The 12,422-nt window shown below is 43.5% G+C and overlaps 1 protein-coding gene across 1 annotated transcript in view; it reads right to left on the bottom strand.

Moving 5' to 3' along the window:
• gng10 (guanine nucleotide binding protein (G protein), gamma 10) overlaps positions 1-4,568 on the bottom strand; it is a 32,402-nt gene extending 27,834 nt beyond the window's left edge. The window contains exon 1 of the mRNA XM_085993022.1: positions 4,289-4,568. Coding sequence (XP_085849148.1) covers positions 4,289-4,369 — 81 coding nt within the window. The 5' untranslated portion in view covers positions 4,370-4,568. The remainder of the gene's footprint in view (positions 1-4,288) is intronic.
• Positions 4,569-12,422: the final 7,854 nt, after the last annotated feature.

Below are 12,422 nucleotides of genomic sequence, written 5' to 3'. Positions count from 1 at the left end.
AGGTGCAATGCCCCGCCAAAGAAAGGCAATGTGCTACATGTGGTAAACGAAACCACTTTGCTAAAGTTTGCAAGACTGTTTTCGGAGAAGCAGTACACAGTGAGTGACAGCCAAATGCCAGATAGAGAGCCAAATGTAGAGGAACTGTTTATTGATTCTGTGTCACAGAAAAACTATTTCAGAGACTGAGCAATCCTGTGCTGATATTGAGATAGGAAAACAGGGCAAAGAGCTTATGTTTAAACTAGACACTGGATCTCAGGTTAATGTAATTCCTCTGAGCGAGTATCACAGCTTGAAGGATGAGTGCGAGCTACAGCCCACCTCACGCAGACTGACCAGCTATGGGGGTGAGCAGCTCAATGTAAAAGGCACATGCGTGATGAAATGCAAGTACAAAGAAAGCGACATGAAGTTGAACTTTTACATTGTTGACACTCAAGCACCTCCAGTGCTAGGTCTAAAGGCATGTTTAGACATGGACCTCGTCAAGCTAGTACTATCATTGACAGCACCAGTTGATAAGCAGACAGTCATGGAGGAGTTTGCTGACGTTTTCAAAGGAATCGGACTATTCCCAGGTGAATGCACTATTCACCTTGACCCAGCAGCAACCCCTGTGGTTTGCCCACCGAGAAGGATACCCCTTGCTCTACGTAGTCGCCTGAAGGAGGAGCTGCAGAGCATGAAGAATACAGAAATCATCGTCCGGGAAACAGAACTGATAGAGTGGGTCAACGCGTTAGTAGTGGTTGAGAAACCACGTACAGGCAAGCTCAGAGTCTGTCTCGAGCCGAGATTTGGACAAGGCTATCAAACGCCCTCACTACCCTCTACCAACACTAGATGACATCACACCCAAGCTAGTGGGAGCACGTTACTTCAGTGTAATGGACGCACGATCAGGATACTGGACTATCAAGCTCACGGAAGAGTCATCTAAGCTAACAACGTTCAACACACCATTTGGACGCTACCGATTTCTGCGTTTACCATTTGGTCTTATCTCAGCTCAGGATGAATTCCAGCGGAAGATCGACGAAACCTATGAAGGCCTCGACAAAGTAGTCGCAATCGTAGATGACATCCTCATCTATGGCAGGAATAGAGAGGAACATGGCAGGAATAGAGAGGAACATGGCAGGAACCTCCGTGCGATGCTACAAAGATCACTGGAGAAAGGTATCCGGCTCATCCTCGAGAAAAGCATAATCGGATCCACCGAGATCAGTTATTTCGGGCATCGCCTCTCAACTGATGGCATTAAGCCGGATCCAAAGAAAATTGCCGCCATCAAGAAGATGGAGCCGTCGAAGAACCGCGCAGAGCTAGAGACAGTACTAGGCATGGTTAACTACTTAGCCAAGTTTGCCCCGAGCCTCTCCGAAATCAACGCACCTATGCATCAGTTGCTCAAACAATCCAATGAGTTCCTGTGGGACAAACAACATGACACAGCATTTCAGAAAATGAAAGACCTAATCACCAGAGAAGCAGGACCAGTTCTCGTCTACTTCGACCCAAAGAGCTCAGACTATAAGTGGACGCGTCAAAGTACGGACTAGGTGCAGTATTACTGCAAGAAGGAAAGCCCATCGGCTACGCTTCCAGATCTCTCTGACAGTGAAATCAACTATGCTCAAATCGAGAAAGAGCTATATGCAATTCTGTTCGGATGTAAGCGTTTCCACCAGTACGTCTATGGCCGACAAGTCATTGTGGAATCCGACCACAAGCCCCTCGAGTCAATCATGAGGAAACCACTAGCCGCAGCCCCACCAAGGCTACAGAGAATGATCCTTCAGCTACAGAAATATGACTTCACAATCATTCACCGTCCAAGCAAAGACATTCCTGTCGCAGACACGCTCTCCAGAAAGTCTCTTAGCTACCAGGACAGCAGCCTCAGTGAAGGCATGGATGTGCAGGTGCACATGGTGTACAACAGCTTACCTGTGAGTGACTCAAAACTGAAGGAGATCCGAGCAGGAACAGAGAAAGATGCACAACTCACACTGCTGAGCAAAGTCATACATGAAGGATGGCCTGAGGAAAGGAGGAAATGCCCTCAGAGCATATCTGAATTCTGGAACCACAGAGACGAACTGTCACAAATCAACGGAATTGTCTTCAAAGGGGAGAAAATCATCATTCCTACCAGTCTCAAAGAGATGTTGACAAAAATTCATGCTGGACATATGGGCATGGAAAAATGCAAACAAAGAGTACGTGACATTATGTTTTGGCCCGGAATGTGCAAACACATTGAGGACATTGTCAGAAAATGTTCCATTTGTCTAGAAGGCCGCCCATCAAATGTCAAAGAGCCCATGATACCTCACTGTATCCCAGACAGGCCCTGACAGGTCGTCAGCTGCAAGCAAGTGCATGCAAAACGTGTACAGAGACAGCAACACCAAAAGAGATACTATGACAGGTCAGCTAGACTACTGCCGCCGCTGCACAATGGAGAATCCATCAGAATCCAGGAGCATGGCTACTGGAAACCTGCAGTCGTCATCCAGCCAGCTGACACTGAGCGATCGTATCACATCCGCACCCCAGAAGGACAGATGTACCGCCGCAATCGCAGGCACCTCCTGAACACCAAGGAACAACACCGTCATTCCGACGAGAGGATCAGTTCAACAGAGTGTGATGAACAGAGCAATACACAAAACACATCATACCTACCTGAACCTAAACCTGAATCTGATTTGTTGACCGATTCAGGAGCATGCTCAGTTCCATACCACACAAGGTCGGGACGAGAGGTCAAGCCTAGAGTTATCCTTGACTTGTGAACTGTCAAAGGGTGTAGGCGGATCGCTGCCTTAAAAAAACTGTACATCGTTATTGAAACGTTGAGATGTTTTCAGTGCTAGTTAAATATTGAGTTTACTTATATGTTGATGCTGAGAACATTATGTAGAAGGTTCGAAAGTAATGCATAACATTTTTCTTTTAAAAGGGGATATAACAGTTGCGTATTGATTTATCATTGGCCCGCAGGCATCTGTAAGGAATACCTATTATATTCACGTGATCACATGCTGAGTTGTCATTGGCCTGCAGGCATCTGTAAGGACTGCTATTGTTTAGAAGACCCAGGGGTCCTGACTTCATCTTGTCCACACGGTGCTGTATTGATCGAGAAAGCTTACAGACATGATGCTTCATAAAAGAGTTTAAACTGTAATACTCCGTTGTCCTGCAATTTATTATTTTTGTACAAAGTGTGCAAAACAAGACAGGAGCCAATGTAGGTCAGCGAGCACAGGTGATGGGTGAACAGGACATGGTGCAAGTTAGGACACGAACAGCAGAGTTTTGGATGAGCTCAAGTTTATGGTGGGTGCAAGGTAGGAGAAGTTAAATGTTTAAAGAGTGGAGACTCTCCCCACAATACAGCATCTCTGACAATGCAGCACTCCCTTTAATACTGTGCTAAAATGTCAGCCTAGATCACACACTCAAGTCTGGATTGGTAGCTGAACCTACAAACCTCTGGCTCAAAGGCAAGTGCTATAAACAACCAAACTAGCATCTTGATAAAAATGGATGCTATTCTGCCTGCCTCTGATAAAACACAAGCAGCCTTTTGCAGCACTTCAAAAAGTACTTGGTTGTCTGTAAAGCGCTTTGGGACGTCCCGAGGTCGTGAAAGGCGCTACAGAAATGCAAGTCTTTCTTTTCACTGCGCTCTCATGCATTTAAATGACTAACTGTTGGGGAAGAGAGCCTTGCACGTGTGTATATCCAGGGGATACCCTGAGCTCTCCTCTGAGCAGCCTGGGTTCAAGCTCCAGCCAGGCGGGAGCCAAACAACATAAACAGGAATTTGTCTGGCTGGAACTCAAACTGCAGTTACGGGTCTCAGATCCGCTGAGAATGCAAGCCAGTGTGAGACGACCCAATCAATGCAAAGGGTCTTAAACCTCAGGGCATCAGTGCGCTGGATAATCACGCCGGGTTGCCACTGCCGCTTTTGTGTTGATGGGCACAACCAAAACTAACTTTGCACAACTAACAAAACTTTTGCACCACCAAAAATCGATTTTGCACCCAGATAAAGAAGAGTGGCATTTGCAGGGAGCAAAGCCAAGATGCACAAAATAACTTTATATAGACGCGATCCATCACTTTTGCTGACTCCCCGTTAAAACTATACTCTTGCAGCCGAAGTGTACACTGTCGCAGATCGCCTTCTCGCGGCTACTTTGCACGGATCCCCGGGCGGCGCGAGCCCCGGGACTGGAAGGCTGGCGGCCGCTCCAATGGAACTCACCTTCATCCTCTCGATCCCCGCCTCGAACTTCAGCTGCTCCACCATCCGCTGCATGCTCGACAGGTTCGAGTTTGTACTCATGCTTTTTCCCTCTCTTGTGCAAACAAATACACTTTTTATTTTCTCTCGCGCGCTCTCTCTCTTTCAAATGCTGCTGCTTTGACTCCCTCTAGTTTTGGTCTGTACCTTGCAAACGCTCCGCCCGGGCTCCTGCTATCGGAACTGATGTCATTGGGATCCACCGGAGGGAAAGGACCAACTACAAAAAAAAACCTCTCTCACTCACTGTGTTCACACAGTCAATGATCGCAAGGCGCGGCTCTGATCAGCCTCCAGCAAAAGCGCTCACACTGCCATCTCCTGGCTCACTGCAAGGTTTGTCGCACTAAAAAATGAACTTGCCTTTCTGCAGCGCCTTTCACCACCTCGGGACGTCCCAAAGCTTTACAGCCACTAAAGTACGTTTTGAAGTGTAGTCACTGTTGTAATGTAGGGAAACACGGCAGCCACTTTGCACACAGCAAGATCCTACAAACAGCAATGTGATAATAACCAGATAATCTGAAATAAAAACAGAAAATGCTGTAAATACTCGGCAGGTCAGGCAGCAGCTGTGGACAGAGAAAGAGTTAACGTTTCAGGTCGATGACCTTTTGTTTTATGTTTTGAGCAATGTTGATTGAGGGATAAATATTGGGCCGGACACCAGGGAGAACTCCCTTGCTCTTACTTCAAAATAGTCTTTTATGTCCACCTGAGAGAGCATACAGGGCCTCAGTTTAACATCTCATCTGAAAGCCAGCACCTTTGACACTGCAGCACTCCCTCAGTACTGCCTAGATTTTTGTGCTCAAGTCTTGGAGTGGGACTTTGAACCCACAATCATTCTGACTCAGCGGTTGAGCATGCTACCCACTGAGCCATGGCTAGGAGTGACAGGAATGAGTGTGAATAGTCTGGGGAGTGGGCATGCTCATTATCAAAATATCATAGAAAGGTAGTCATGCTCAAATATAATTATTTAAAGAGGCAACTGTGTTTTACCAGAGACAGGCAGAATAGCATCAATTTTTATCAAGATGTGAGCTTGGTTATGTCAGTTGTGGCTCAGTGGGTAGCACTCTGAACTAGAAGGTTGTGGGTTCCAGTCCCACTCCAGAGACTTGAGCACAAAAATCCAGGCTGACACTCCAGTGCCATACTGAGAGAGTGTTGCACTGTCTTTCAGATGAGATATTAAATCGAGACCCTGTCTGCCCTCTCAGGTGGATGTAAAAGATCCCATGGCACTATTTTGAAGGAGAGCAGGGAAGTTGATTGAGGGACAATACTTATCCCTCAATCAACATCACTAAAACAGATTATCTGGCCATTTGTGGGAGCTTGCTGTCTGTGTTTTCTACATTACAACAGTGACTACACTTCAAAAGTATTTCATTGGCTGTAAAGCGCTTTGGGATGCCTTGAGGTTGTGAAAGGTGCTATATAAATGCAGGACTTTCTTTCGATAGTACTCTTGCCTTTTGAGTCAGAGGTTTATGGGTTCAAATACCAATCCAGACTTGAGTGTATAATCTAGGCTAACATTTTAGTGCAGAACTAAGTGAGTGCTGCATTGTCAGAGGTGCTGTCTTTAGATGAGATATTCTACCTACTACCTTAACCAACATTTCTCCCTCACACCAGGTCATTTGTAATTTGTGGGACCAGGCTTTGGTTTTGCCTGCATAACAGTAATTATACAGTACTTCAAAAACAATTGGCAATTGTGATGAGTCTTTTATGTAAATATGAGCTATTTCTTTCAAGGTATAAGGAACAGGACAATGTGTGTGAATGCAAGATGGGGCTCGGATCAGCTTCCAGCAAAAAGCAGAATCATAGAATGATACAGCACCAAAGGAGGCCATTCGGCCAGTCGTGCCTGTGCTGGCTCTTTGGTAGAGCTATCCAATTAATCCCACTTTCAAGTATTTATCCACTTTTCTTTTGAAAGTTACTATTGAACCTGCTTTCACCACCCGTTCAGGCAGTGAATTCCAGATCACAACAGCTTGCTGTGTAAAAAAAGATTTCCTCACGTTGCCTCTGGTACTTTTGCCAATCACCTTAAATCTGTGTCCTCTGGTTACTAACTCTTCGGCCACTGGAAACAGTTCCTCTCCATTTACTCTATCAAACCCATTCATGATTTTGAACACCTCAATTAAATCTCTTAACCATCTCTGCTCTAAGGAGAACTATCCCAGCTCCTCCAGTCTCTCCATGTAACTGAAGTCCCTCGTCCCTGGTAGCATTCTAGTAAATCTCGAAGGCCTTGACATCCTTTCTAAAGTGCGGTGCCCAGAATTGAACACAATATTCCAGCGGAGGCCGAACCAGTGTTTTATAATGGTTTAGCAATAACTTCCTGGCTTTTTGTAATGCAATCCTCTATTAATAAAGCCAAGGATCCCATTTTTTTTTACCATAGCAAAATACTGCAGATGCTGGAAATCCAAAATAACAGAAAATGCTGGAAAAACTCAGCAGGCCAGGCAACATCCGTGGAGAGAAATTAGAATCGCCGTTTCGGGTCTAACCCATTTTTTTTTTTTTTTTTTTATAAAAACAGCCTTCTCAACTTGTCCTGCCACCATCAAAGATTTGTGTACATAAGCCCCCAGGTCTCTCTCTTCCTGCACCCCCTTTAGAATTGTACCCTTTAGTTCATATTGCCTCTCTGGGTCATTATATGTGGTCAGCATTGAGAAAATGTCAGATGTGTCGCAAACTGTGTCGGAGATTGTAAACCTATTTAAAATAAAATTTGGCTCATTTTGTAAAAGTTAAAATATATCACTTTCAATAAGTTACATTAAATGAGCGTCACCTAATGCATGAGACTTGATGGGTCCATCATTTTAGCAGTGGGGAAATTAAAAACCAGAGCATGTCAGGAAGGGGCAGAAGGTATGGAGTAAAAAGTAAAGTAATAAAAAGGGCAAAAGCAGGAACTAAGTCTCACAAAACATCTTTGAAAGTTCTCTATCTGAATGCACGTAGCATTCGTAACAAAATAGACGAGTTAATGGCACAAATAACTACATATGGGTATGATCTTGTGACCATTACAGAAACATGGCTGCAGGGTGACAATGCCTGGGAATTAAACATACCAGGTTATTTAACGATCAGGAAGGACAGGCAGGAAGGAAGGGGAGGTGGGGTGGCTATGTTAATAAAGGAAGGAATCACTGTAATACAGAGAAATGATATTGGGTCAAAAGATCTGGATAATGAAACAGTTTGGGTGGAGGTAAGGAATAATAAGGGGAAAAAACACTAGTGGGCGTAGTCTATAGGCCTCCAAACAGTGGCAACTCTGTTGGACTGAGTATCAATCAGGAAATAGTTGAGGCTTGTAATAAGGGAACATCTATAATTATGGGGGATTTTAACTATCATATTAATTGGACAAATCAAATTGGGCAGGGCTGCCTTGAGGATGAGTTCATTGAGTGTATTAGGGATGGGTTTCTTGAGCAGTATGTAACTGAACCGACCAGGGGGCAAGCAACCTTAGATCTGGTCCTGTGTAACGAGATGGTATTAATTAAAAATGTCCTAGTAAAGGATCCCCTTGGAATGAGTGACCATAACATGGTTGAATTCCATATTCAATTAGAGGGTGAGAAGGTTGGATCTCAAACAAGCGTGCTAAGCTTGAATAAAGGAGACTATGAAGGTATGAGAGCGGAATTGAGTAGAGTGGATTGGGAAAATAGATTAAAGGGTAAGACGATACATGATCAGTGGTGTACGTTTAAGGAGTTATTTTACAACTTCCAAAAAATATATATTCCACTGAGAAGAAAAGGGTGTAAAAGAAAAGACAGCCATCCGTGGCTAAGTAAAGAAATTAAGGATAGTATTCGACTAAAAACAAGGGCATATAAGGTAGCCAAATCTAGTGGGAGGATAGAGGATTGGGAAAACTTTAAGACAGCAAAAAATAACAAAAAGATTGATTATGAAAGTAAATTAGCAAAAAATATAAAAACAGATAGTAAGAGTTTTTATAGTTATATAAAAAGAAAAAGGGTGGCTAAAGTAAATGTTGGTCCCTTAGAGGATGAGACCGGGAAATTAATGGTGGGAAATATGGAGATGGCAAAAACACTGAATGAATACTTTACATCAGTCTTTACAGTAGAAGACACTAAGAATATCCCAACACTGGACAAACAGGGGGCTAAAGGGGGGGGGAGGAGCTAAACACGAGCAAAATCACTAAGGAAGTGGTACTCGGTAAAATAATGGGAATCAAGGCGGATAAATCACCTGGACCTGATGGCTTACATCCTAGGGTCTTGAGGGAAGTGGCGGTAGGGATTGTGGATGCATTGGTAATAATTTTCCAAAACTCCCTGGACTTGGCAAAGGTCCCGGCAGACTGGAAAACTGCAAATGTAACACCCTTATTTAAAAAGGGCAGTAGACAGAAGGCTGGAAACTATAGACCGGTTAGCCTAACATCTGTGGTAGGTAAAATTTTGGAGTCCATTATTACGGAGACAATAACAGGACATTTGGATAATCATAATTTAATGGGACAAAGTCAGCATGGTTTTATGAAGGGGAAGTCATGTTTGACAAATTTGCTGGAGTTCTTTGAGGAAGTAACGTATAGGGTGGATAAAGGGGAACCAGTGGACGTAGTGTATTTAGACTTCCAAAAGGCATTTGACAAGATGCCACACAAAAGATTATTGCTTAAGATAAAAAATCACGGGATTGGGGGTAATATTCTGGCATGGATAGAGGATTGGCTATCTAACAGAAGGCAGAGAGTTGGGATAAATGGTTCATTCTCAGACTGGTAATCAGTAACAAGTGGTGTTCCGCAGGGGTCAGTGCTGGGTCCCCAACTCGTTACAATCTATATTAACGATTTGGAGGAGGGGACCAAGTGTAACATATCAAAGTTTGCAGATGATACTAAGATGGGAGGGAAAGTAGTGAGTGAGGAGGACATAAAAAACCTGCAAGGGGACATAGACAGGCTAAGTAAGTGGGCTGAGATTTGGCAGATGGAATACAATACTGGAAAGTGTGAGGTTATGCACTTTGGCAGGAAAAATCGTAGAGCAAGTTATTATCTTAATGGCAAGAAACTGGAAAGTACTGAAGTACAAAGGGACCTGGGGGTCCTGGTGCACGAAACTCAAAAGGTTAGTATGCAGGTGCAGCAAGTGATTAAGAAGGCCAATGGAATGTTGGCTTTTAGTGCTAGGGGGATAGAATATAAAAATAGGGAGGTATTGCTTCAGTTGTACAAGGTATTGGTGAGACCGCACCTGGAATACTGCATACAGTTTTGGTGTCCATACTTAAGAAAGGACATACTTGCTCTCGAGTCAGTACAAAGAAGGTTCACTCGGTTAATCCCGGGGATGAGGGAATGGACATATGAGGAGAGGTTGAGTAGATTGGGACTCTACTCATTGGAGTTCAGAAGAATGAGAGGCGATCTTATTGAAACATATAAGATTGTGAAGGGGTTGGATCGGGTGGATGCGGGGAAGATGTTCCCGATGATGGGTGAAACTAGAACTAGGGGGCATAGTCTTAGAATAAGGGGCTGCTCTTTCAAAACTGAGATGAGGAGGAACTACTTCACTCAGAGGGTGGTAGGTCCATGGAATATGCTGCCCCAAAAAGCTGTAGAAGCTACATCATTACATAAATTTAAAACAGAAATAGACAGTTTCCTAGAAGTAAAGGGAATTAAAGGTTACGGGGAGCGGGCAGAAATTTGGACATGAGTCTAGGTTCGGATCGGTCATGGCCCTGTGGGTAGCGGAGCGGGCCCAGGGGCCGTGTAGCCTGATCCTGCCCCTATTTCGTGTGTCTAATTCTGTTAGATTGAGGAGATGGTTCTGTAATAGTGGATTGGCGGTTAGGATCAGATCAGCTATGCCATGATCGTATTGAATGGCGGAGCAGGCTCGAGAGGCCGATTGGCCTACTCCTGCTCCTATTTCTTATGTTCTTATGGTGCTGACGAACAAGTTTGCCAAACAAATGCAAAATACTGTGGATGCAGGAAAATTTAAATAAAAACAAAAAATGCTGGAACACTCAGATCAGGTAGCATTTAAACCATTTACACCTCATCTGGACCTATCTTTTCTTTCCATGTTTGTCCCATTATCACCCCCATTTGTCTTGCACCATCATCCCTTTTGTCATTTAATCACTCCTGCCCTCCACATCATCAGACCTTCCCCTTTTGTTCTTTCCCTGTTCCTTCCCGAGCCTCTGTATTTGCTTAAGAGCTATTCATCGGCAGCATTTTCCAGTTCGGACAAAAGGTCAACGTGAAACATTAATTGTTTCTCACCACAGATGCTGCCTGGCCTGCTGAGTGTTTCCAGCATTTTCTGTTTTTTATTGAAGTGTACCAAACCCTTTTTGAGAGAGAGAATTTAAGAGAAGGATCAATATCTAGATTAGGACTTTTTTCAGACAACTTCAAGTCCTTTGAAAAAGTTGCAGTGAAAATTCTATTATATTACCCATATAAAAGTATTTGAAATGACAACTGCTTGTAAAAAGGAGGGATGATGAAAGGAGTTCAAATGGGTTTTACATTTTTGAAGGCAGGGAGAAAGGTGAAGTGGCTTGGGAAGGATTGCAGAGGATAGTGGTGCAATGGCTGGAAGATCAGCCTTCATTAAGGACGTGAAGAGAGCAAGAAACAAACAATAATCCGGAATAAGGCCCCGTTAAGGCACTTTTACATTTAAGTAGGAGTCCCGGAACACCAGGATTCAGTGACCTTCATGTCTGTACAGGTGAATTGGGAGTGGGGCATCATATTGTCGCAGCAGCTCAGAATTTATATGGTTAAAGATTGTTAAAGTGTGTTCTGAACTTGTTCCTGGGATATCTGAGAAAAATCTATTTGTGGTATTTGTAGTCAAAGATGCTTCTGAACTCAGTCTCAAACCTATTCTAATGAAAATATTTTTTATATTACAGTGCTGTGGAAGGTGGGAGTATCTCATATCGGTCATCAAGGGTACTTCTACATTACAACTTCAAAAAGTACTTCATTGGCTTTAAAGCCCTTTGGGACATCCCGAGGTTGTGAAAGGCGCTATATAAATGCAAATCTTTGTCTTCAACCAAGGGTCTATTGCCATCACTGTGTCAGCCAATGAGCTGGAGGCGAGGCAGGACTTACAGCAGTCTATTTACAGGAAACAAAGCAAACAGCAAAGTCTCTTTAAATTGACTATGTAGAGTCTCGAACATCTCCCGCTAAAAGCAGGGTGATTTCTCCAGCAAAATGCAGTGAGTGAGGGATCGTTGTGCGTGTAAAATCAATCCCAGTCACTTACAGCAGTGCGAGTGACAGTGGTGGGGTGTGGGTAAATGATTTATCCAATTATCTCCATTCTGGCCAGGAATAGCGGCGTCACTATATGCAGCCGCCCTTCAATTTAAAACTGCCTTCAAAGTTCACACTACAACCACTTAGCCCCTTGTAGATACAAAATGAACAGGAGTGATCCTATGGTGTAAAATTCATCAGCGACCAGAGACCGAGTTTTAATTGACCTTTAACCATTTGTTTTGCTGAATAATTCGTTTTTTTATGGATTGTAACCAAGATTATTTTCAAAGTTGAATACTTGAAATGTCCATTTTTTGTAACTTTGGTTGGTGTCTTAAGAAATCCTACTCATCATGTTGCCTAATGTCCATTTCAGCCTAAGTACCCTTTTAACTAGATATAAGTGTTAATTATGGTCAGCCAACCTCTCTGCCATTGACAGTTAACTATTACAAGTGTGGAGTCTCATTCCTTCGGGTATTAATTGTTGGAGATTTTAAAAATGTTGTTTTCCCCCACTTCTTCCAATCTTTCTTTCCCTCTTTCTCTTTCTGTACCTGATTTGCCATTGACAGTTTAAATCCCTGCTATTAGGTCAGTTTCCCTCGCTGCGATGTTATCAACTCTCACTTTCAGCAACTTGCCTGTATAAAATTAAAAAACCTGAAAGTGCAAGGGCAAGTCTAACTAATAGACACTGTTAGATTAACTCCTACAGCAAATTATGGCACACTCTCTCTCAGGGCCTCA

Source organism: Somniosus microcephalus, chromosome 1, assembly GCF_052327205.1.
Source record: "Somniosus microcephalus isolate GS21.2 chromosome 1, FLI_Smic_1.0, whole genome shotgun sequence".
In the NCBI taxonomy this organism is placed as follows: domain Eukaryota; kingdom Metazoa; phylum Chordata; class Chondrichthyes; order Squaliformes; family Somniosidae; genus Somniosus; species Somniosus microcephalus.
Note: the sequence above shows the minus strand (reverse complement) of the source record. Positions and strands in the feature narration are given on the sequence as shown.